This window comes from Rhinolophus ferrumequinum, chromosome 20, assembly GCF_004115265.2.
Source record: "Rhinolophus ferrumequinum isolate MPI-CBG mRhiFer1 chromosome 20, mRhiFer1_v1.p, whole genome shotgun sequence".
Classification (NCBI taxonomy): Eukaryota; Metazoa; Chordata; class Mammalia; order Chiroptera; family Rhinolophidae; genus Rhinolophus; species Rhinolophus ferrumequinum.
The window spans coordinates 16,368,741-16,390,718 of NC_046303.1; the positions used below are offsets into that span (position 1 = coordinate 16,368,741).

The window sequence follows — 21,978 nt, forward strand, 5'->3', positions numbered from 1 at the left end:
ACCTCTGCATCAGCTTCGTCTGGTTTACTGTCTTTCAGACCTGGGGCATCTCACTCCCGGGTGGCGGTTAATGAATTACTCCACCTGAAAGGGTGAAAGTCTATCATGACTTAGGCATTTTTTTCCTCTTTGGCTTCCTTGTTGTGTGTGAGTGATAAGGTATTATATAGACTACAGTATGAACAGAGATGGGGCTTTCATATTGTGGGGGGGGGTCACTCTGGTAAGCATTGTACCCTGCTTTTAATTTTTTTCAGGCAATTTACAATCCTGAAGTCACAGGAGAGAGAGAAAGAGAGAGAGAGAGAGACAGAGAGAGACAGAGAGAGAGAGAGAGAGAGAGAGAGAGAGAGGCTTTTCTCACTCTGTTAAAGTGGAGGTCCCTGGGCAGAGTAGCTCGGGTTTCTAGAGACTTCCTGCCCCTGGCTCTGCTCTGGGTTGAGCCTCTCCGGTGTGTGGGAAGTTTCTTTCATGGTTGAAATGGAGACTCTAGGTCTGTGGTGAGGAGCCAGCCGCAGGTCGCTGCTCTGGTTTGCGAGAGGATCTGCTACTCGTCTCTGGGGAGCTCTTGTGGGAGGGAGGATTGAGCAGACAGGCTCCTTGTTTGTTCACAAGCACGTGGGAAGTACCTTCTGGATGTAGGGCCCAGAGGAGGTCCAGGAAGGAGAGGGAAGATAGAAAGACACAGGGCTGCGGGGTTGGGCGTGCTCAGCCTATCCTGGCCTGTATTAGCCATGAGCCTTTGGGTCACCGTGAGCTCTCTCTGCTTTCTGTTCCTTTGTGAAATAAGGGTGACAAGAACTTCATGAGCCAGTTAGGGTGTCTGTACTTGCAAAGCACATCTGTAATTGCCTGACATAAGCAAACATCCTGAGGTCCGGGAGGCGCCCTTAACCTTAATGGTAGATGGCTAATTCAGGAGCTCAGCAGAGCCCCCGTGTGGCGGTTTCCACGTGTTGCTTGTCTCAGCAGCCTAGTTCTGCTCCCCAAATAGCTGCATAGCAGACAACAAGGTCCAGGGGCTGAAAAGTGGTCTCTTTCTTGTGCCTCTTTCTAAGAGAGAGAAAAACCCTCCTAGGAAATCCAAACAAACCTTTCCTCAGGTCTCAATGACCAGAACTGCCATGGGTGCCCCATCCTACCCCAACCACTACTAAGAACAATGGAGTCACCAGGGTCGGCCGAGAGACTGATTAGTGGGGCCGGGTGCACCCCCTCCACCTCCTAGCCCCAGGCTCCCAAACCTGAACAAAATTGGGGTAGGCAGCAGGTGGCTGCCTGCACTCATGTGTGTCAGAGCTTTCCCGGCCCAGCATGCTCGGTGCTGTGCCTATAGAAATGGTGCAGGTGCCACTTTCCACCCTTTCCCTCTCAGGAAGCCTACAGACTTTAAAGGGGGCAAGGCATGTCCCCCTGGAGGGATAAACAGGCAGATGGGGGCAGCATGGCATCTGCATTTCAGGGTTTTAGGAGGCGGCTACTGAAATTAAACTCTAGTCACGGCTTCGTGGGTGTTTTGCCACGTCTGTAGATGGAACAGACTGGCTATCAAAAGAGAAGCAGACTTTGCAGCTTAATGAAATGTCGGAAGAGCAAAGCCAAGTTTACAGGCAATGTGCAAAGGCCTAATCTAAACAGCATTTCTTTTTCCACTTTACAGCTGGTCTGTGGACACACAGTTCTTCTTTCACTGTAGCATCAGCCAGTAAATCAAAACCCTTTAGGAGAAATGCCTAAAGGTTGCTAAAGCCTTAATCGTCAATGTATATCTACGTTTCTGTGGGTTAGTAATTCTTGCTCTATACTTTCTCAGTAACACGCCGGCCACCATCTTTGGGCTCTTTTTAATGTCCCAACGTCTGTTCCTGGGGAGATGTTGCAATCGGCTCTCGTAGTCTTGCACTGTTTTCTTCAGAGTGCATTTGTGTCCTGTGCCTCTTGCTGTCGGTTTTTAGAACAGTGTCTTAGAAAGCACGCTGGGGGAAGAATTAGAGGACGTGTGTCCTGATTTTTGCCATTAACTTGCCATGTGATTCAGGAGCGTCTGTCACCAGTGAGGAGCGTAGTCTCCATTTCTGAGAGCTGGTGTTGGATGGGAGAGGGTAATCAGGCCTCGTCACTCCCAAGCCTGCGTACACACTGCAAGTCAATCACAGCTTTCCTGCCCCTCCCGGCCGAGACTCAGTCTTAGGATTTTTAGCAGTCGTGGATGGATCAAGCAGAGGCCATAATCAAGATGAAACTGGTGTTCCACCCCGGAACTGGTAATCCCTGGAGCCCCTGGAGTTTCATAATTTCTCTACAGCAGACCGGACAAAAGCTGATGGCTCCTACCGTGGCATGACGTACCCCACTTTTTGGAGAGCTGGGTCAGAGTGCCATCGGAAACTCTGTCCCACTAGCACATGTTATTATATTATTTACGCAGGAGGTGGTGCTCGCAGGCCCACCTCGGTCTTGCTCATGGAGAAACCCCTGGCATCCAGCCTAGTTCATAGCAGGTGGTAGGACTCAGCTATTTGTGGAGTTGAATGATGAGTTTTGGGGTGGGGGTCTGCATGAGCATGCCCTCCCCTTGTGTCTAGGAAGGATCCTGGGACTGCATTTATGCTTCGGAAGAGAAAGCTCCTTACTCCTTCTTTTATTAGTAATAGAGTTTTAAAAGTCTTCTCTGGGTTTCTTCTCTGTTGCTTTGTATTTTGGCTGCCAAAGCCTGAGGAGAGACCAGCGAAATTAAAGCCTCAGCCTTGGAGAGAGAGCAGCTTCACTAGGGCTGGGGAGCTTTTAGGTGCTTTGGGAGAGGAGCCTGCCTTCCTGCTGGCCGCCCTGGCCCACGGCTGCGCCCCCGCAGCCTCTGGGCTCTGCGCCCCGGTTGTCAGTTGCCATCCTGCCTGCTGCTGCCGAGCAGCTCCGCCTGGTCACCTCCCTCAGCCAACTCCGGTCCTGTAGCTGGGTAGCTGTTGTGTTAATTGCTTTGAGGGTCTGCTCCCTGGCCGAGGGCTTTTATGTCATGAAGCGTTCTGACCGTCCGGGAAAGGGACCTTGGTTGGGCTTCCCTGCCAACAGCGGAAGGAAAGAAACATTTACACGTGGGTCCGGTGTGGCTCATTGTATGCAAGCCCCCACTAGAATCAGCCTCATTGCCAATTGTCATTTTACAGATGTGCAGACTGAGCCTCAGAGGCTCAGAGACAGCACACAGTAACCCAGCTAGCAGAGGGTAAAACTGGGAGCTACCTCCGGGGCTGATGGCAGGTATCTATGTTATCCAGAGCTGCCAGGTACACAGAGGGAAGGTGATCCCATAGGACAATGGGGGTGGGGGTCAGCAAGCCTACCTTCTCTCTGTTAGTGGGTACTCCCCTTCACTTGCTCCCGGATGTGTCTGTTTGCATCCAACCCTTTAAAATGAATTATACTATGTATGCATCTGTCTTGTTGCACCTGCTCTTGCTTTTATAGTGCCAGGAAGAGAGAGGCACCCCGAGCTGTCCTTGAAAATATGTCCTTAAAAATTTGTGTGAAGAGGATGAGAACCTTCTGGCTGCTTATTTTCTGGTGGGACAGCTTCTGTCCCAGTTGTCCTGTCTGTGGGCAGTGACCCTGGGCTAGACTGGGGACGAGAGCTGTGTGCCAACCCTGCCCTTTAGAATTCTGTGGCCATAGGACCCAGCAAAGGAGCAGGGTACTCTGTCCTCCAGGAGCTTAGAGTCTGTCCAGAGGCCTTTTTAATTAAAAATATGCTTTCAAATAATTGATATGTTCACATGGTTTTCATGTCAAAAGGTCAGGAGAGAAAAGGTGAAAAGTCCCCTACCCCTAAGCTCCCAGCCATCTGGCTCCCCACCACTGCTCCTAGTATTTTTGTGTCGCTTCCTGAAGACATTCTGTGTGTATTGTTCAGTGATTCTTAAGAGGACCCAGGAGAGATGGAGCAAATGGGACAACACGAGGAGGAATTTTCTAAGTGTGCATGGCTGCAGCCAGCAGGGGATGGGGGCAGGGAGAACAGGCAGATATGGATATTCTGAGGAAAATTCCCAGAGGACTTGGATATAAAACCTCCTCCCAGCCCCCAGCCCCCAGCCACAGGTCTAACTAGACGTGCAAGATCCTGACATGTCGAAATGGACATAGCCGTACAAGAGTTAACTAACGAGGAAAGTCAGCTTCCGGGAATAGCCACAGGCTGCCCTCTCCCCGGGGTGGGCGACAGCAGCAGTGGGGGCCGAGCTGCTGTGCTTCGGTCGTTGCCTGGGGCTCCATGAAAGAGCGACTGGGGCTCCTTAGCTGTGTGACTTAGGTTACTGTCTGCAACCTCCCTGGGACTCCTTGTTTCTTACCTACGAAATCCCTTATCTAGGGTCTTAACGTTTTTTGTTACTTGAATCCATAATCCATTAGTCTGAAGAAACCATGGACCTCTGGAAATGCACATGATACGTTATATAGGATTATAAATGTAAGTGAATTACATCGAAATATGGCCGGTTTTCCCCCTTGGTGGGCCCAGGGGAGTCCCATCACACAGCGGTCCCTGCTCTGAGGGCCAGAGCCAGGCTCCGGCTCCCACCACTGGGTCTGGCCGTGTTAACTAGGGGAGGAGACTGGGGAAGAGATCCCTCCGGCCATTGCTTTCTTCCTCAAATGAACAGTCCATTTTCCCTGATGATCAGCTTCCCCTCTGTCTACACCAGGTCTCCTCTCCTAACTGAAGGAGGAGGTTTGTCCAGCCTTCAGTTTCCAAAAGGTGGCAGCACATTCCCAGGAAACAATCCCAGCCACCAGCCTGCCTGCCCTCATCGCCCAGGAGAGCATTTGTCGGCCATGGCCCTCTCTCCTCCCCAGTCACCCAAATCTTAGCCATGAGGATGGGCCCTGTCCCTGGCCAGGCTTCTCTCCCCTGCCGCATGGGGGCGGGGGTAGGGGCTGCCCCACAGGGGCCACGCTTTGGGCAGCAAAGCGTCACAGGTGCTTGACTGGCCCTGCAAGCACGTCGGGATTGTCCTGCCTTCAGATGCAGAGAAAGTTTCGTTCCTGCCATTGACTTTTCCTCCCTTGTTCTTCTGGTGTTTGGGGTGGGGTGACACAGGGGGTCTGGGGAGAGGTGGGCATTTTCAGCAGTGGAGTCTTAGGTGGTCTAGGCGGAGTTTTCTCTTTTCAGATAATTTAACATTGACTCAGACAGACAGGCACTGGGGCCGTGGTGGAACAGACAGGCACGAAGCAGTGCAGGGCTTCCCAGCACAGCAGCCACTCAGACGCAAGGCGGCCTTCACTCGTCCTGGGCTTGTGGGCTGGGAGGTCCCGCTTCTCTGGTGTTTGTTCACGTGGGGATGAGCCAATGCCTGAGCTGTAACTGAGGAAGGCGAGTGTGAAGAATCTGCTGGAAGACTGTGTACAGTACATAGAGGAGCACGGCAGAAAGGAGCACAGGCATCACATGTAGTTCTGACTGGTGGATACACTGGCTTTCGTCTTCAAAGCCTGAGCCTCTGGGGCCAAAACACCGTCTTTTAGGAAGGTTTCCATCTCCATATCATTCTTCAAACCACACTGCTAATTCTCCCTTTCCTCCATCTTCCGTATATTTTCTCTCTTTCACACACAGATGCATCTAGACTTACACATTTACACATTCATTAAGGCACACAGATGAAGAGGGAAAAACCCCACAGGTTTTAATTAATCATTTATTCCAAAAATATGTTTCGAGTCCTTGCTACGCAGCAGTCCAGATGGGCACAGCCCGACTTCCGTGCAGTGTGTGGTCTAATGGGAGGACATAGAGTGGACAATTAAACGAATGAGCTAGAAAAGTGTCGTGGGGAACTCTGCTCTCCAGAGAAGTGGTCTTAGGTGTGACCGCATGACAGGGATGCTGCTTTCCTCACACAGGGGACGCCTGCTTCCCCAGGAGGTGACGAGCATCTGTGCCGTAGGGTCGGGGACGTGGTTCCGAGGCCTTGGGATGGCATGCGCCGGCGTGTGTAAGTTACGGAGAGAAGAAAGCAGCAGGTGGGGTTTGGGATGGAGGGCAGGTCGCAGAGGGCAGGCAGTTTTAGAGCCTGGGGGAAGGGTTGAGGTGCGATGCAGCCATTACAGGGGTTTCTAAGCAAGTGACGTGAAAAAGAACCTCCGATCCAAGTCAAGAGCTCACATTTCCCAACAACTGCACACATGGTGGCTTTGTTTTGCTGGTGTCAGGAGAGCGACACAGGAAGTGGCTGGAGTCCGCGGGTGTTTGGTGCCTTTAACAGCCTGCTGCTCCCTGCTTGTCGTCCCATCGAAACCCTGCGACAAGCCCCCAGGGAAAGCGTCCTTACCCTCAGTGTACATGAGGGATGGAGTAATTCACTCCAGGTCACCCAACCGGAGGGCAGACCTGGGATTGGAACCCCAGCTGGCAGGCTCCAAGACCCCCCCGGGGGCACCTTTTCTGTTGTTGTTGTCATTTAATTTTTATTACTGATTTAATATATGTGAAACATTGTTATCATTTGCATTTTTTGGCCACTGCTGAGAGTGAACCATTTTTCATGTCTTTTTTTTTATTGTGATAAAATATATATAACATAAAATTTGTCATGTCAGCCCTTGTTACGTGTACAATTCAATGGCATTCAGTACAGTCACCCTGTTGGGCAGCCAACAGCACTCTCCATTTCTAGAACGTTTTTATTACCGCTAACAGAAACTCTAATGAGAACCCCCGTCTGCCCCCATCCTCCAGCCCTGGTCACCTCGAATCTACTTCGTGTGGTGGTGAACTGGCTTAGCCATGATATTTCACATAAGTATAATTATCCAGAATTTGCCCTTCTGTGATTGGTTTATTTCTCTCAGCGTAAAGTCTTCAAGGTTTGTTCATGTTGTAGCCTGTGTCAGGATTTTATTCCTTGTATGGTTGATAATCTCTCATTGTTTGTATGTACCACGTTTTGTCTGTCCATTCATCTGTTGATGGTTACAAGTTGTGTCCACTCCGGGCAACTTTTTCCATAGAGATAGGAGCTTTCCAGCTACTCCAGTCTGGGAATACGTTCTGAAACCTGGAGAGTCTGTCTGCTGCGAGTGTGGGGTGACTGACCCTCCACCTTGTGTGCTTAAGGATGGTGCTGAGCTTCGCAAGGTAACTAACTGGACTGTTTAAAAGGACTACAGCGAACATCGTAATTGTTTTCATGTGGAGGCCAACTCTAATTTGGTTCTCTTCCTGTTCACTTCACAGACTCAGAGTGTTGAACGAGATCTCCAGAGAGGTTATTTCATTGTTTGCTTCTAAGTATGAAATCATCTCCTACAGATGGAAATTTAGCTTCTTGAAATTCCCCAGAGTAACTGCATGGGAGCCCCAAGTGTGCCAGTCGACCCTGGGCAGGCCACACCTAACTGGCCTCAGTTTCTCAATCTGTAATGTGATGTAAAAGCCCTTCTAAGAGATCATACAACTTCCCGGGACAGAAAGGTTAGGAGGTTCCTTTTTCATTCAAATCCAATGTCTCCATCACTGCGTGTACTTGCGGCCTGCTCCTCCTCTCTCCTCTGTCAGAGGCAACCGGTCAGCATTCCCCATGCAGTGATCCTGTATTTCCTGGGCGGAGGCTGTGATGCCTGTGGTCCCTCAGCCTCTGATTAAATGACAAGTGCAGTCCCCCAGGGGTGAGGCAGATGGACTGCAGCTCCTGCAGTGCTTGGGTTTCCTTTCTTCCTTCTTGACAACCAAGTGGCTCTGCTGTTTGACAGAAGCTCCCTTCCCTCCAGCGTCTAGCCTTTCTCCGGAGGTGTGGCAGCTCCCAGGGGGCCTCGGGAGAGTTCAATTTATGCTTTTCTGATGAACCGCCCCCTTTCTCATCGCCAGGAAATAAACGATGCGGGTTGTCACCTGTTCATTCCTCAGCCGCCAGCTGTGCGAGGAGAAAACGCATGCTGTATCCATTCTCCTGAGGCACGAGGCCACTCACAGCCCTGTCTGTTTCAGAAAGATAAATCTGGAAAACCCTGTGCTGCGGCAGGTGCTGGAGAGGAGGCATGAGGTCCTGTGCGTCCTGACACAGAAGATAGTGACGACGCAGAAGTGCGTGATATCGGAGCACGTCCAGGTGGAGGAGAAGTGTGGCGGCATGGTGGGCATCCAAACCAAGACCGTGCAGGTGCGGGCGTCCCCGGAGCCAACGCGTGGGGCCAGCGGGCTGAGGCCACAGTGGTTTCTCTGGTTCCAGCCATGGGGACCTTGATCAGGGTGGTGTCTTCGTTCATCAGGGCTTTTTCGGTAGCAAGTTAAGAGAAGTCCAGCTCCAACTGGCTTCAACAAGAAAGCATTTGTTGGCTCATGTAATTGAAATGTTTGGGGGAAGCTGGTCTCAGTTACTGATGGATCCAGGACTTGGAGAATGTTGTGAGCTGCCTTCTCTGCGGGCCGATTCCCTCTCTCCTGGTGGTGCAAGCTCCAGGCTCTCCTCCCACCTACTGCCACCCTAGGGGGAAGAGAGCTTCCGGGCTGGGTGTCATTGCATCTCCTGGGTTGCCCATTCCTGAAGCGGACTCAAGGTCAGGGCATAGGACGTTCTGATTGGCCATACTGGCTTGGGTCAGGTGCATTTCCAAAGGAAAATGGGTCAGATGGGCACTGGCCAGGCCAAATGCACAGATAACCCCTAGAGCTCCTCTGGGTCAGGAGTCTCACAATGATTACTGTGGGATTCGTTGCTTTATATCCTTTGCAGACTGAGTTAGAGAAGGGGAGGATCTATACATCTGTCTATCTGGATACGCAAAAACACATGCTTCTGGATTAAATTACAGTCTTCACAAGCTGACCTCTGAGCCAGTCCTAGACTTTAGTGACACAGGAGGCTGTCAGGCCATGCTGGGTCCCCTCCATCTTGCCCCGGTGCCTGGTACTCGACTCAGAGATTTACTCTTTGGGGTAACGTTTGGCCTTTGCTAGAGGACTCAGGAATGTTGTGTCTGCAGGAGGTGGAGGTACAGGTCTGGACCTGGACTCTCCCTGGGGTGGGCCAGCTGGGCGGGATGGACAGCAGTGCTGAGGGACATGCCCGAGGGGACATCGCTTCAGCTGGCCCTGCCCATGTTTCTGCCCACGGCGAAGTCCACCAGAAGCGCCGAGCCCGCCTGGGAGTCGGAGGCTGCCTGTCATCACACTCTGGTCAGGACCAAGTTGCTCACAAAGGTCTCCGATCTCCAGTGTTTGGGCAACAAATAGATTCCTGTCTTCCTCTCACCAGGCCTGTGTGGGAAAAGGCCGTGTGTAGCAGTCTTTGCAGGCAAGAGTGTTGGTGCCTGACTTCTTGGCGTTTCCTGCCCGTCCTTCTCATCCTTGCTTCTCCTCCCTTCGGCCTCTGCTCTGGTTTTAACAGCTCCATGTGCCATCCTCAGGGGTCTGGAACAATGTGCGTGGAGGGTTCTCTCCCTGCTAGGGTCTCCCACTCTGGCTTCCATATTGTGTAGGATTCTCATTAGGATTTCAAAGTGGCTTCCATAATCCTCCGTGAGGGAAATGGGAAGTTATTGTGCCTTCTTCGTTATCTTTATTTAGCACTGTAGACCTAACTTCGCTGTATCCCAAACTCAGGAATCTCACTTTTGTGCCACCAGGTTGGCCATTTCCTTGGGAATCTGTGTGCACATGCTGAGGCCAACAAGGATGAAATCTAACCTCTGCCGGCTGGCTCCTCCTTTCCACTGGGTTATGTCGGCATTTGCTGAGCACCGCTTGTGTGCAAGGCTTGTAGGCTGGCCCCAGTGGGGGCCAGAGAGGCCCGGGGAGGGGGGGTCCGAGTGCAGAGGTGGGAGCATGTGCTCTCGCCCACAGGTGTCAGCGACGGAGGATGGAACGGTCATCAAGGACACCAGCGTGGTGCTGGAGATCCCGGCGCCCACCACCGTCGCCTACGGCGTCATTGAGTTGTATGTGAAACTGGACGGCCAGTTTGGTGAGTGCCGCCTCCTGCTTGGGGCTCCTGGGAGATGGCGGAGCCGATGCGGAGAGTCACCCCACCTGCCCCTGGGGTACACCCTTGTAGAGGATCCCCTACCACCTTGGGGATCACGAGACAAGAGATATGAGAGGAGTTGGGGATGTCCCGTGGGAAAGGGACATGTGAGCGGCCTTGGGAAGGTTTCAGCGGCTCGGCACAGGGTTACAAATGTGTCCTCTGCTGCCAGACAGACTGGAGACCAGCCCTGGTGCCACACCGCCCTGTGAGGTCTCGGGCCAGTGGTTGCATGTTGCTGAGCCTTACTCATCTCTGGGAGGAAGCGCGTGGCACAGTGGTCGTTTGTGAAATCCTGCACCTTAGCTATTAATATCGGCATTATCAGCTCACCTCCCTTCCCCCGATATGAAGCCAGAAACGGTGCCCTCACCAGTGCGTTTGAAGCTGGCAGATCCCGATCCCTGCATCATGTGAAAAGCTCAGGGCTTTGGTTTAGCTTGTGTCTGCCAGTCCCAGGTGTGTGCGGCCTGCCTTACCTTTCCCGAGACGGTGTTGTGTTGAGTCCGAGAAAACGGACTGCTTCTTGGGGGTCGTGAATGAATACATGTCACAGAATAGATGCCTGTTGTCCTTTTGGAGTACGGTAATAATAATGTAGTTAATGTTTCTAAAAGAGCCACCTGTGTTTTAGAGAAACTGATACATCTTCACAGATGACATGGGAACGAGGAAGGTGCGGGGTGGGTAGAGGTAAAGAGCCATCGTCAGAGCGGCCGACGGGTGTGTGGAGGTTCGTTCGGTGACTCGGCTGTTGTGCAGTTTCACATCTCCGGAGATGGTTTTAAAAAGTGAGCCCTAACCGACCACGTCTGTGGCTGTCTCTGGCTCATCCGCCATTTGGTTCCAGTCGGGCGGGGAGGACCCGGTGAGGGATGCGGAGTGTTCCGGGGGTCAGCCTCGGCACCCACCATGAGCACACGAGTTACCACAGCATCGAGCGACTGCTGCGGGTGCCCAGAACACAGACGGTCCTCACGGGACGGTCGACAAGCTCAGGCCTGTGAGGAGCCGGAGGAGATAGCTGGGGACCAGGATGCAATTGCCGAGCCTCCCTCCCTGTTTCAGGGAGGTGACGGAAGGCGAAGGGGTCAGTTTTAAGAAGTTGGCCTAGAGAGGGAGGTCAGGGACGCATGGAATACCAAGAATTGTGGCCTATATCTTTTCGGCCCTGGTTCCAAATTTGCATCCCCCTGGGCATTGTTTTATTCTTTCTGAAAGACTTGTTTGCCAAACAGACTGCACTATTAAGATGGCGAAGTTGTCCCTCCCGTTTTAGTTGTTAGTATATGATAAGTCATGTTCTCAAATGCATGTATTATGTGATTCCAGCCCAGGATGCTTTGGATTGCAGTTGAGGTGTCACTTCTGTGAGGCTTTTTGCAAGCTTGGCTGGCACCTGAGGATGCCCATGGATGGGTGCTGGGAGGACCTTTCGGTGGCTGGGGGCCAGGCCAGGGTGCCAGTCCAGGCAGTGGGGCCACGGAAGCCCCATCCTGTGTCTCCGTGGAAATGGCAGCATCTTGTCCTGCCTGCAGCTCTGGTGGGGCACCTGTCACTCCTACAGGGGGCCTCTTTTCTCAGATGAGGTTGGAAAGACACAGCCTTGCCTGGTGTGGCTCTCCTGTTTGCATTTCAATTTCAAGCCTTTTATCTTGGCTTGCTTCCCTGTCTTTGAAAATAAATTCTTCTTTGTGCTGCTGCATAGAGGAAGAGGTGCCCTGGGGAATTCTCGGGGTTCCTTTGGCTCACTCCCACACCTTGGCCTGGGAAGCTCTGCTCCATTCATTGTCCCACTTCCCACTGTTACGCCTGTGCAGCGTGGTGGTCAGTGCCTGATTTTTAAGCCAGTTCTGCTTTTATTTTCCTATCGGTGTTTTTTGTCGCTCTTGCCACAGAATGTTCTTATCTGGCATCATAAACACAGACCCACAGGGCTGGAAGGGCCTCATGGGGTGGCCTGAGCTCTCCTCCCACCATCTGGATGGGAGTACAGTTGACAGCATCCTGTCTGTCCTTTGAACCTTTGAGAGGAGCTGACTCCTTCCTGGTCCCTTGGGGGAGGCATCTGTAAAGCCACCCTTGATGAGGGGTTCTCTCAACCACGACCCCTTCTTTCACCAACAGGTCCCCCCATCTCCCACCCCCATTTCCCACCCAGACTCTTAACTGGCTCCTTTGCTTCTCTTTCCCACCTGTTCCATCCTAGCAGTATAGCTAATGTGAAGATTTCAAAATAAAAATGTGGTCCTCTCACTCACCTGCTCGAACACCCTTCTGAGGCCCCTTTTGTCCCAAGAGAGTTTGCACTTCCTCTGGCCTTGTGGCCCAGCCCCAGTGTGCGTGCAGCTGTCCTTCTCCTCCCCAGCACCTCCCGGGCCGCGATCTGGCCCAAGTTTACCCACCATCTGAGAACACTCCGCTCTCTCGTCCCCAAGCCCCACGACTGCTGTTTTGGTGGAGCCTGCGCCCTGCCTCTGCGCCCTGCTACTTCCTACTGAACCTTTAGGAGACAACTTAGGCACTGCTTCGTCCAAGAAACCATTGCTGTTTCTCTCTCTGCACCTGCCAGTCCAGCTTCAGCGACCCACTCACCTCCTCCACGCCAGCCACAATATTACCCCCACCTCGCTCGGACCATCTGATTGTCAAGGCCTGGGTTGTCCTTTTGTATCTCTGGCTCCTCGCACAGCGCCTGACCCTGAGAAAGAAGGAAGGAATTGGCAGCGTGTCAGGGGGCTGTGTGCGTGCTGAGGCAGGAGTGATGCTGTGATATGAAATCCTAAAGTATCACTTGGGGACGCCACAGAGCTCGTGGCGGGATTTGATGCTGTGTTAACAGCCATGGTGGCTAATCGTGGAGAGCGCAGTCATTCCCTGGGGGGCGAGTTTACACTTATCCACCTCAGTGCCTGGTGCAAAATTAGGAGCGAGCCGGCGGCAGCCTGGGTGCTCAGTGAGGGGGTCAGTGGGTGAGGGAGTAAATGAAGGGTTTCATTTGTCTTGGCCATTCCCTCTTACGATGCCATTAGTGCCCGCGAGCAAACGAAGGTGTGTGCTGATTACCCCTGTCTTTCACATGTCGTGCAAGTACCAGGCTCAGCCCCATTTTTATCCCGTAGCCTGTGCTTTAAGTACATAAATGATTAAACAGCAGCATAAAAGAGGCCTCATTCATGAGTTCACTTAATTGTTTTCTCTCAGCAAGGACATAAGAACTGCTACGTTTTTCTACCCACAATTTAGATACCTTAGTCGGGTTCTCAAATATGGAAGTATTTAAGGAAACATTTCTTTTTATTATTAAAAAAAGTAAAACTTTATTATGGAAAATTTCACCCATGTTCAAAAGTAGAGATAATAATACAATGAGCCCATGTGCTTCATGCTCCAAGAATGAGAGCAATTGATGCTTCATCTGGAATTTCACCACCTCCCTCCCTCCTTCCCCGGGACTCACCTGTTTTGAAGCAAATATTGTTTTGCCTATAAATACTTCAGTATCGCTAAAAGATACGGCTTTAAAAAATGATAGTTTTACTGTCACATAAATTCATATAGGATAGGTTTTGTGTCTGGATTTTCCACGCAACATGTTTGAGATTCACTCATATAATTGCAGAAATAAGTTCATTTTTTATTGCTGTAGAGTGTCGTTTGTTAACGAAGAAAAGTTGACTCCTTAAAAACAGAGCCATAGAACCTAACCAATTACGCACCTAAATATATTGTCGCTATATTGTCTATAATATTAGCCCAGTCAAATCAAATCTATCCGTCTCATTCAAATTTTCTGTTTCATTCATATGTGGTGAGTTCTGTTTGTTTAGAGATGGTTTGTTCAAATCAGACGAAGGAAATACCTCCAATGTGTGTAAGGTTGCTTCCTACCTGTTCAAAGAGGACACGCAGGAAAGCCTTATGTTAAGAACAACTATTTCTCCTGTATTTTTAGGAAGTGGGTGAGTGTGGGTCAAACAGCACGTGTGTAGGGAGCAGGTTAGCGGGGAAGAGGGTGGATGTATTTTCCTGCCCAATCCGAGTTAGGAAAAGCGGGGTCTGAGATGTGCCAGCCAGCGAGGGCAAGTTCACCCTATGCTGATTTGTCATTTTCTCCCGCATCACAGAATTCTGCCTCCTCCAAGGGAAGCAGGGTGGCTTTGAGCACGAGAGGAGAAGCGACTATGTCTTCCTGGACCCCCTGCCCTTTCGAGAGTTTGCATTTGTGGACATGCCAGATGGTGGGCAGGGGCCGTCTGCCCCGGATGGACCACTGGGTGTTTTAAAACAAGGTATTGCCAGCAGAGTGGGACATAGTGGGCTGATGGCTAAGTGAAGGCTGTGCTCCAAGCGGTGATGGGCCGTCAGGAGTGGTGACGCCTCGTGACTCCACAGAAAACACTGGAGAACAGAGGACGGTGCCTCAGCGTCAGGCCTCGTCCACTCAGCAGGAGTCACGGTGGGTGGACCTTAGGGAACCTCAGGTCTTGGGTGTCATGTTTGGAGAAAGAGGCCGGAGACTGAAGAGTGTAAGTCAGGGGCCTGGCATTTTTTACCCATTTTCACCACAGAAGCCTTGCTGACTGCTAAGAATAGCTAGTCAGCAGTAAGGAGAGAGAACCCAAGTTTTGCATCTGTTTCATTATATTCCAGGCTTTACTGCCAAGACAAGCAACGCTTTGTCAGCATCGCAAAATGTCTCTTGGAGGCTCTTTATCCACCTGGCACGAGGCCGTATGGTGCCATGGCATCCAGGGAGGAGAAGGACCTGTCGCTTGCCTGCAGCGATTCCTTTTGCTCTTCACAGCATTTTATGTTTAAAAAATTTTTTTGGGGGGGAGGGGCAGGAGTAGGGTGGGAGTAGGGTGGGAGTGCAGTATACAGCAGAAGAGATGGGCAAGGAAAAGGAGAAACAAGTAACTGTGTAAGAGCTTAGAAAGAGTGAGGAGCAGCTCTGGCTTGAAGGCTCAGATGAGACGCACAGTGGGGCTTCAGTGTCCCAAACCACATGCCTTTGTTTCTGTAGCAAAACATATGTTGTAAGTAATGACAGTGAAAGCCCAATCTTAAATTAAGGCGGTCCCGGTTTATGCAGGCCCCTCCTCTGCTTCCTCCAGACTGAGAATGGGCTGCGAGTCTCTGCTGCTGTGTAAGCACTGTCGATGTCATGATGTCACAGGTCAGAACCCCAGAAGCAGTGGCCCTGCAGCCTTGAGCTGTGCTGCAGGGAAGTGACGAGACTGTGAGCTGCAGCTTTCTTATAATTTCCTTTCCTACCAGTTGACCCTGTAAGTGGGCCATTCTGGTCAGCTCGGGGTAGAGCGGGGAGGCAAGAGTAGGGTGGGGGCTGGCCTGGCCTTTGTGCCCTCGGACCCTCGACCAACCAGGGCAGCTCTTCTCTCCAGGCTGGAGCGGCAAAGACCTCGCTGTGTTTCTAGGGCAGGTTTTGAATACGTCAGTCACCAATGTGATATGCTCCTCTCCCTGGGAATCTCTACAACCCTTTGCTGGAATTTGCCATCAGCAGAGGTGGTACATTTATGTGTTAGTATGTGTCCCTGCACACAAAAGCTTTTAAATCGCCACTGAGGCTGATTTACTACCGTGTTTCCCCTAAAATAAGACCTACCCGGACAATCAGCTCTAATGCGTCTTTTGGAGCAAAAATTAATATAAGACCCAGTCTTATTTTACTATAATACAAGACCGGGTCTTACATAATGTAAGACCAAGTCTTATATTAATGTTTGCTCCAAAAGATGCATTAGAACTGATTGTCCAGCTAGGTCTTATTTCCGGAGAAACACAGTAGAAGCTTTTTGCTGTCTATTTTGTTTTTTTTTAAAGGAAGATTCTAAGGGAAGAGGCTCAAGCATCCTGCAGAGGATGTGAGCAGCCCAGGCAAGTGGGCCTGTGCACCCATTCTCCAGGATGGGACAGGGGCTAGAATGGGCAAAGTGGAGTAGCTGTGTTTGCCATGAAAATAGGGCACCAGCCTCTCTGAAATGCATGCATCACATATCAAAGGATACAAAACCCACAACATATGTTAAGGAAGCCTTGAAAAAATAATATATTTTGGAATTTGCATGGCTCAGAAGCATTGTAAAAGTACTGAATGATGTTGAGTGACTCAGCCTTGATGATTTACTTCTACAGAAATCACGCTGAAGGAGTCTAAATGACTTTTCCAGAAAAATAATGGATTAGACTTCATGTTTATGCGTCATCAGAAAAAAACGAGTGAAGTCTGACACAAAACTGGGCAGCCCTCTTCCTTTTCTTTCTTTTCCTGCCCCGCTGCCCCTACTAGTAGTTTGAGTGGTTACTGAAAAACACGCAGGGTGGTATTGAACTCCAGGTCCTTTATTTCCGAGCTCCACGACTGACTGTGCAGCTGGAAGTGTCTGTGAAAGAACTGAGGACAATGAGCGCTAAAACAGCAAGAGTTGCTGTCCCTGTTCTGAGACACGCACAGCAGTCACGAGACCGGGGGTTCTGCTGCTTTCAGTGACCCTGCCCTTGGAGAGGAGTTTCCAGCCCTTTGTGGAGCTGCCCGAGCACCACCAGGCGGCGTTGAGGGGCGTCCTCCAGGCGGTCCTGTTTGATGAAGAGCTCCTCGTGGTCCTGGAACAAGTGGTAAGACCAGTGGTGTATCAGGGCGCAGTGTCTCCACCTGGGCTTTCCGGACAGGTGGATGGGCTGGCCTTTGAGGACAAGGCTTTGAGCTGGGATAAAACTGTGTTTAAAATTTCCCCACCTCCTTTGAAACCTACAGCTTCTCTTATTTCTTATTCCCAGGTCCTTTGTTTTCTAAATGCAGAAAGGTAGCTGACTTCAGGACTCTAGGGGTCCCTAGGGCTACGTAACAAATTCCCACGGACGTCTTGCTTAAAACAGAATTTACTCTCGTATAGTTCTGGCAGGAAGGTGTCAGCAGGCAGAGCCCTCCTCCCCTGCCTCTCCCGCGCCTGGTGGCTCCTGGCGTTCCTCGGCTTGTGGCTGTGTTGCTCCAGTGTAGACTGCCTTCCCATCACCTCCTCCTGGGTCGTCTCCTTTTCTGTTTTTCAAAGGACACCCACTGGTGCATTTAGGACCCACCCCAATTGAGGAGGATCTCATCTCGAGATCCTCACCTTAGTTACATCTGCAAACACTCTTATTCCAAGCAAGGTCACATTCTGAAGTTCCAGGTGGACATATATTTGGGGTGTCGGCAATGTTCAACCCACTACAAGGGGCTATGTGGCAGAGTCCAACAAGCCAACCTGCTCTATTTAGAACATGTTGGAAAGCAGGCCTTGGTGTTTTGCAGCAGAGGGATTTTCTGGGGAGTGTGAGTTCCTTGACTATTGGTTGTAAAATTGGTGCGGGACACCCCAGCTGCCAACCTCCACCCACCCAGACTTTCTGCTCTATGTCCCCTATGCCGTAAACCTGATTTTTACGAGTTGTATTTTTTCTGTTATGCAGAGGGTCAAAGGAACATTCGCACTATTTTTCCCTCTTAAAATTGGATTGTGCCAGAAGAGCTTAGTTACCAGTGACAGAAACTGTAGTTTTTGAAACAGCCCAGCAGCCCAGGACATCTGCGGGTTCTGGAGGCTGCGGAGCTTATGGGAGGGCGTGCCAGCCCCAGGGAGAACACAAGTGTTTCAGAAACCCCACTGACTTTTAGTTCCTAAAACCTCTCCTTCCAAGAGGGAAATGTCAGGCCAGCACCCCGTGGGGACAGCATCAGCTGCCTGGGTGGGGGGAGGCCGCTGGGCTCTCATACAAATGGGTCTAGACGTGGGGGCTACGATGGAGCACAACTGGCTGGGTGGGGCCAGGGTGGCCAGCACAAGGGCCCCCCCGACCCGCAGGACCCCCACTTCCCTGCATGTCCCATGCGATGGATGACGCTGTCCTGGGCCCAGTTGGGAACGTGGCTGGGGGCCCAGTGCCAAGTTTAACGCTTGAGAACCATGATGGGACAATGCTTTTATGTTCCCCTCCTTAGTTCTGCGTGTAATCGCTCGTTCCCGGTGCAACCCCACAGACCCTGCCCTGCCCCGGAACAGTCCACCCTGCAGCTCCTGCGTGCCTGTCCCCCTCCCCCACCCCCCCACCATGAATGCACAGGGCGAGGCTCAGTTTACTGTCTTCTTAAGAGAAAATGTAACCCAGGGGATTGGTGGTCGCCAAGCACAGAGAAGAGTGCAGGGTCTTGTGTCAGTCGGGAAATGACAAAGGGTAAGGGGTTGGTGATACATCATGGCACCCAGCTTGGCCTCTGGCTTCTTCACGTCTGCCTCTTTCTCCTTCCCGCTGCAGTGTGACGACATGGTCAGCGGCCTGTCACCCCCGTCGGCCATACTGGGGGCACTGAAGCCCCCACAGCAGCAGGACCTCACAGCTTTCCTGCAGCTTGTTGGGTGCAGTGTGCGGGGAGAGTGTCCCTGCCCGTTGGACGCCGCCAGCAACCTGAAGCTCTTTTCTGTGGCCTACTTCTTGGTCAGTGCGCTAGCAGGTACGGGAACAAGAAAAATACTGTTGTTGCTTTGAAATTGGTTTGCTTACTGTTGAGATTGGACCAGATGGTTCCCTTCCTTTGGGCAGCATGGGGAGGATGAGGAAGTGGAAGGCTGAGGCGGTTTCCATGGTTTCCATGAAAAGTCACGGACCTGGGCGTGACGAAGGCCTGTCCACTGCCATCCTCCTGCACTCTCTCGGAGAGCACTTCTCTTTCTCCCCAGGGAGGGCCGTGCACGGGCACACCCCCTCACCCACACACGCCGTGACTCCCACGCTAGCCCTGGCGGTGCTGGTGGCGCTGGCGGCGCTGGCTTTCGTAGGGCGGCTGCTCTGTCCTCCAGTGCTTCACTCCTTCTGATCCTTCGTGGTCCTCGTTCCTCTTTGCGAACTTTCGGCCCCACCGCGAGCGAGCACAGTGGCCACTAGCGCAGGGAGGCCGAGGGGAGCGTCGCGATGCATTAGGAGGCCGGCCCAGCAGCCCTACAGCTTGCAGAGCCGTCCTGGAGCGGCCCTGCCACTGCTCCCCCACCCCCTTCCAAACCCCAGCATGCCGGAGGGGCTGTGCTGTCAGGGTGGTCGTCCTGTGAGAGGAAACGGGCTTTGAGTTCCTTCTCCAGCAGACAAGACCCGGCCAACCAGCCCCGTGCCAGTCCCAACTTCCTCTCGCACTGAGACCGTCAGGGCACTGAGTTCCTCCTGTATTCGTGGTTCTTTCCCAGCACCACACGGGACTGGAGGCCCCGGAAGTTTCCATTTGTAAGGAATTGAAAGAGCGTGCCCCTCCCAGCTCTCTATATGCTGCTGAATGTACGCTCCGTGTCCTGTTCCAAGTCGTGGATAAAAGCACTGACGGGGACAGGACACCGAGCCCTGTGGGCCGCCATCAGAGACCTTTCTCCGTGTCAACATCAGTGTGTTAGTCTTTAAATGCAGGCATTCGATCGGGGGCTAATACACAGGCTGGACTTCTCCAGCTTTCCTTCACTGACCCTATTACTTCCTATTACGCACTGAAGTATTTGTGTCAATAGGCGGGATTCGTAGTGTCAGGTAGGTGGCATGCACACGGCCAACACTGCCATGCACCACAGTCCCCTGCCGCCTGAGCCTAGAAACTCACGGGTAGTAAAATCTTTGTGTGCAGCTGAAAATATCTGCAGCCGATTTCTAAACCTAGACAGATGCCCGTTCGCATCTCTCGGAACTGAGATCTCATTTACATGTCAGGTCAGTGGAAAGCTCTTTCATTAGTGCTCTTGTTAATCCTCAGCCCTCTGAGTTGGCCTTTCCCTCCTACAATAAATAGTCTTCTCTCCTTAGAATCTGGGGAAAGTGCTGGAACAGAAAATGGCCTCTTTTTGAGTCCTAGGTCCAGCTTTCAAAATAATTTTAACACCAGTTTTTGGTTTTATTAGTGCTTACCTTTTTCTTCATTGAGATGTAATTGACATAACATGATATTGATTCAGGTGTACAGCATAATCGATATTTGTGTAGATTGCAAAATGATCACAATATGTCCAGTTAACATCCATCACCATAGTTATAATTTTTTTCTTGTGATGAGAACTTTTAAGATTTACTCTTAGCAACTTTCAAATATACGATACGGTACTGTTAACTACAGTCACCATGCTGTATATTACATCTCCATGACTTATTTATTTTATAGCTGCAAGTTTGTACGTTTTAACCATTTTCACCTATTTCGCACCTCCCACCTCCAATTTGGCAACCGCCAAGATGTTGTCTGCATCTATGAGCTTTTTATAAATTTCACATATATGTGAGATCATATTGTATTTGTCTTTCTCTGACTTATTTCACTTAGCATAATACCCTCAAGGTACAACCATTCGCCAAGGTTGTCAAAAGTGGCAAGGTTTTCTGTTTTTATGGCTCAGTAGTAGTCCATTGTATATGTATACCACATTTTCTTTATCCACTGATGGACACTTAGGTTTTCTTCGTGTCTTAGCTATTGTAAGTAATGCTGCAGTGAACGTAGGGGTGCATATCTCTTTTCCAGTTAGTACTTTCATTTTCTTTGGATAAATACCCAGAAGTGGGATTGCTGGATCCTGTTTTCCATAGCGGCTGCACCAATTTACATTCCCACCAACAATGCACAAGGGCTCCCTTTCCTCCACATCCTTGCCAACGTTTGTTATTTCTTGTCTTTTTGATAATAGCCATTCTGACAGGTGTGAGGTGGTATCTCATTGTGATTGTGATTTGAATTTCCCTGATGATTAGTGATGTTGAATGCCTTTTTATGTACCTCGTGGCCATCTGTCTGTCTTCTCTGGAAAAATGTCTATTCAGATCCTCTGCCAATTTTTTAATCAATTATTTGGGTTTTTGCTATTGAATTTGTGAGTTCTTTATATATTTTGGATATTAACCTCTTATCAGACATATGATTTACAAAATTTTTTTCCCCATTGGGTAGGTTGCCTTTTCATTTGGTTGATGGTTTCCTTTGCTGTGCAGAAGCTTTTAGCTTTATGTCATCCCACTTGTTTATTTTTGCTTTTGTTGTTTTTGCTTTTGTTTTCAAATCCAAAAAATCACCAAGAGCAATGTCAAAGAGCCTATGTTTTCTTCTAGGAGTTTTATGGTTCAGGCCTTATGTTCAAATCTTTAATCTATTTTGAGGTAATTTTGTATACCGTGTAAGGTCGTGGTCCTGTTTTCCCAACACCATTTACTGAAGAGACTCGATTGTATATTCTTGGTTCTTTTGTCATAAATTAATTGAACATATATATGTGGGTTATTTCTGGGCTCTATGTTCTGATTCATTGATCTGTGTGTCTGTTTTTATGCCAATACCATAACTGCTTTGATTACTAGAGCTTTGTGACATAGTTTGAAATCAGGGAGCATATTGCTTCCAACTTTGTTGTTCTTTCTCAAGATTTCTTTGTCTCTTTGGAGTCTTTTGTGGTTCCATACAAATTTTAGGATTGTTTATTCTATTTCTGTGAAAAATGCCACTGGAATTTTGACAGGGAATGCACTGAATCTGTAGGTTGCTTTGGGTAGTATGGACATTTTAACAATGTTAACTCTTCCAGCACATGAACATGGAATATCTTCCCATTCATTTGTGCCTTTTTCAACCTCTTTCATCAGTATCTTAAAGTTTTCAGTGTGCAGGTGATTCTTCTCCTTGGTTAAATTTATTCTTAGGTATTTTATTCTTTTTGATGCGATTGTAAATGGGATTGTTTTCTTAATTTCTCTTTCTCATTCTTATCAGTGTACAGAAATGCAGGTTTTTGTATATTTCTTTCGTATCCTGCAACTTTACTGAATTTATTAGTTCTAACAGTTTTTTTGGTGGAATCTAAGATTTGCTATATATAATAACATTTCATTTTTCAAATAGTGACAGCTTTACTTCTTTCCAATTTGTATGCCTTTTATTTCTTTTTCTTGC

The 21,978-nt window shown here is 50.2% G+C and overlaps 1 protein-coding gene across 3 annotated transcripts in view; it reads left to right on the plus strand.

Moving 5' to 3' along the window:
- The window catches only part of GSDME (gasdermin E), a 50,286-nt gene that overhangs the window by 21,938 nt on the left and 6,370 nt on the right, over positions 1-21,978 (plus strand). For all 3 annotated transcript variants that reach the window (XM_033088923.1, XM_033088925.1, XM_033088924.1), the window contains 5 exons: positions 7,982-8,153; positions 9,836-9,956; positions 14,144-14,308; positions 16,528-16,655; positions 18,333-18,528. In XM_033088923.1, the coding sequence (XP_032944814.1) occupies positions 7,982-8,153; positions 9,836-9,956; positions 14,144-14,308; positions 16,528-16,655; positions 18,333-18,528 (782 nt within the window). The remainder of the gene's footprint in view (positions 1-7,981; positions 8,154-9,835; positions 9,957-14,143; positions 14,309-16,527; positions 16,656-18,332; positions 18,529-21,978) is intronic.